We start from the raw sequence: 2745 nt of genomic DNA on the forward strand, positions 1-2745 counted from the left end.
AAAAGACGTAAACATTTCTCCATAGAGAATGCTGTTAAAGTTCAGTGGATTTCAATCCTCCATTGACTTGGGCTGGGAGAGTGAAGATCTATACCCTTTTCTGAATCAAGGGGGGAAGATGTCAACATACATTCATTTTGCCATACTTTACATTATACAAACACATATGAATGATTATACCCTAATATTTTTCTAATTATAATTACATGACTCTCATAAAACATCTAAAAGACATGAAATGTCTAACATGAAATATAAAATTTGTCAGTAATCTCAGCCTTCAAGGAAACCCAGAGTTCACCATTCTGAGGAACCATTCAAGTTCCATTATTAGCACCACCCCAGTTCCTGTCATTTATTAACACTGTGTCCAAAATTGTTGCTGATTGTCATCTGGAAGAACCTTAGAAGTGGAAGGTCTTTGTTTTTTTTTTTTTTTTTTTTTTTTTTTTTTGAGACAGAGTCTCACTCTGTTGCCCAGGCTAGAGTGAGTGCCGTGGCTTCAGCCTAGCTCACAGCAACCTCAAACTCCTGGGCTCAAGCGATCCTCCTGTCTCAGCCTCCCGAGTAGCTGGGACTACAGGCATGCGCCACTATGCCCGGCTAATTTTTTTCTATATATATTTTTAGCTGTCCATATAATTTCTTTCTATTTTTAGTAGAGATGGGGTCTCGCTCTTGCTCAGGCTGGTCTCGAACTCCTGAGCTCAAACGATCCGCCCACCTCGGCCTCCCAGAGTGCTAGGATTACAGGCGTGAGCCACCGCGCCCGGCCAGAAGTGGAAGGTCTTTGTTCTCGCTCCCAGATCTGCATCCTCTGCCGAATAGGATCAAGGAGCCCCCAGCTCAAGCCTCATCTGACGCACTGACAGGCTTAGTTGTCTCCTGTCTAGGTAATGCTGGGCATGTCTCCCTCCTAAGAGGAGCTGTGGGCTTCTCCATCCAGGACTGGATCCCCAGGACCAGGCAGTGTGGCTGGAGTAAGCCAGTCCTCAGCAGGGAAGACATAGGCTGCCTGGGTGGCCATGGCATAGAAGGTCTGCACCATGGTGCACAGAGGCCCCTGGAGCTGGGTGAGCTCAGAGAGCTGCTCCCAGGTCAGTGGAGAATGTACCTGCTGTGCCCACACCTGGCCTATGTCTTGATAAATGGCTTCAGACATAGCACGCAGGGAGTTCACCAGACTTTGCCGCAGTGGTGGTGGGTGGTCTCTTGAGAAACGAGATCTGGGCCACTTGCTATGCTCCCTGTGGGTCTTCGGGTGTGCCCTATGGTTGGCATTGTGGGTCTCCTCCATTTCACTGCTGTGTACAGCAGCAGAGGTCTTTGGTTTCTTTCCAAAAGTCAAGCTGCGTTCCTCCTCTAGACAGTTCCCTACCGAGGAAGCATGTGAGTGAGAGACCTGCCAGAACAGTTCTCATGGACACTCATTCTGGAACTTCCCCCCGCACCTTCAAGTGAACCCCGCTTGTCGCTTCTTTTCCTTGACACCCACATCCTTTATAATAAAGCTGAAAACCTCTGGGTTCCCAAAAGCTTTCTGAATGCCAGGATCTTTATAATCATCTCAGCCACTGAGAAAACCCCTTCCTGGCCAAACCCTATAGAAGTTACATGCTTGTCTGCCTTTTGGGGCAAATAAAGCACATCCTACCTGCTCTGTCTTGGCAGCTGTCCTTGCAACTGATTTTCCTCTTCCTGGAGTTTCCCCCACCTGAACTAGCCTCTGATTCTGTCGATAAAATGAGAGTTTGAATGAGTGCCTGCAGCCGAACACCTTAGAAGCCCTACTGCATCCTGGACACACAGGAGCTGTGCTTGCCACCAAAACCTGGGTCTTCTCTGTTCTCTTAAGTCCAGGCTCTTAGAGGCCCCGGCTGCCAAAATCTCCCAGTTTCCTTCCCAGGGGAGACTGTGTTAATCCATATCCTGTCCCTCCTTACCTGGGAAGAGTCAAATCCTACCTGATCTAGCGGTACCGTTTCTTGCTTTGGGCTTAGTTTCGTTGGAATTCTCCTCTTCATTTTGATCGGGCTCTGATTCTAGTATAAAAAGGAGTTTAAGTGACTCATCTCTCCCTAGGCAGAGAGGCCCATAGTCTATCTGTAACACATTTTTGGGTCATTCTCACAACTGAGGCTGTTCAGCCAGTGTCAAGAGTGAAGAGGAAAAATTCTGTTCCAGGGGATCACTGCCACATTCGCAAAGCCCCCTGAGGGCTATAAGCCTTTTCTAATCCCCAACCTCAAAATGAAACCCTACCAAACACACACGCAGTGTCCCTGACTGCACTCCTCCTTCCGGCCTCCATACGAACAGCCCAAGACCTTACCTTGCCTCTGGGTGTTGTGGTTCTCACTGGAATGGGCAGAAAGTGCCTTGCCTTTTTCTTCAAATGCTTTCTTCTCATCTGAGTCTCCATCTGTAAAGGAAATCTGTTTGAAAGCGGGTTGACCAGTTTGGCGTTGACTGGAGGGGCTTTGGGGATCTCGGTCTTCAGTTCCCAACCCCATGTTGAAGTTATAGTGAAAGGTCCTCTGCCTCACACATCCAGATTGAGAGTGTGGGTTGTTCTGCTGGACCTGCCTTTTATAAGCCCCTTGGCTGGGCGTGGCTCACTCCTATTGGCTGAAGAGACCCCTCCCTCCTGCCATTCATTATTGCCTCAACAAGGAATGTTGCTGGCTGTGGCAACACTGGGGACCTAGACACGGACAAGAAGAGAATTTTGCAGATGTTAAAAAA

General features: G+C 48.3%; 1 protein-coding gene across 1 annotated transcript; it reads right to left on the reverse strand.

Annotated features, from left to right (window-relative positions):
* Positions 1-916: 916 nt before the first annotated feature.
* On the reverse strand, positions 917-2513 carry LOC138382412 (protein FRG2-like). The gene is made up of 4 exons (XM_069466924.1): positions 2333-2513; positions 1965-2042; positions 1655-1732; positions 917-1374 (listed from the first exon to the last, which is right to left on the reverse strand). Exons 1-4 carry the CDS (start codon positions 2511-2513, stop codon positions 917-919), a joined length of 795 nt encoding a protein of 264 aa, XP_069323025.1.
* Between the last annotated feature and the right edge of the window lie 232 nt (positions 2514-2745).

Source organism: Eulemur rufifrons, chromosome 4, assembly GCF_041146395.1.
Source record: "Eulemur rufifrons isolate Redbay chromosome 4, OSU_ERuf_1, whole genome shotgun sequence".
NCBI classification, from domain to species: domain Eukaryota; kingdom Metazoa; phylum Chordata; class Mammalia; order Primates; family Lemuridae; genus Eulemur; species Eulemur rufifrons.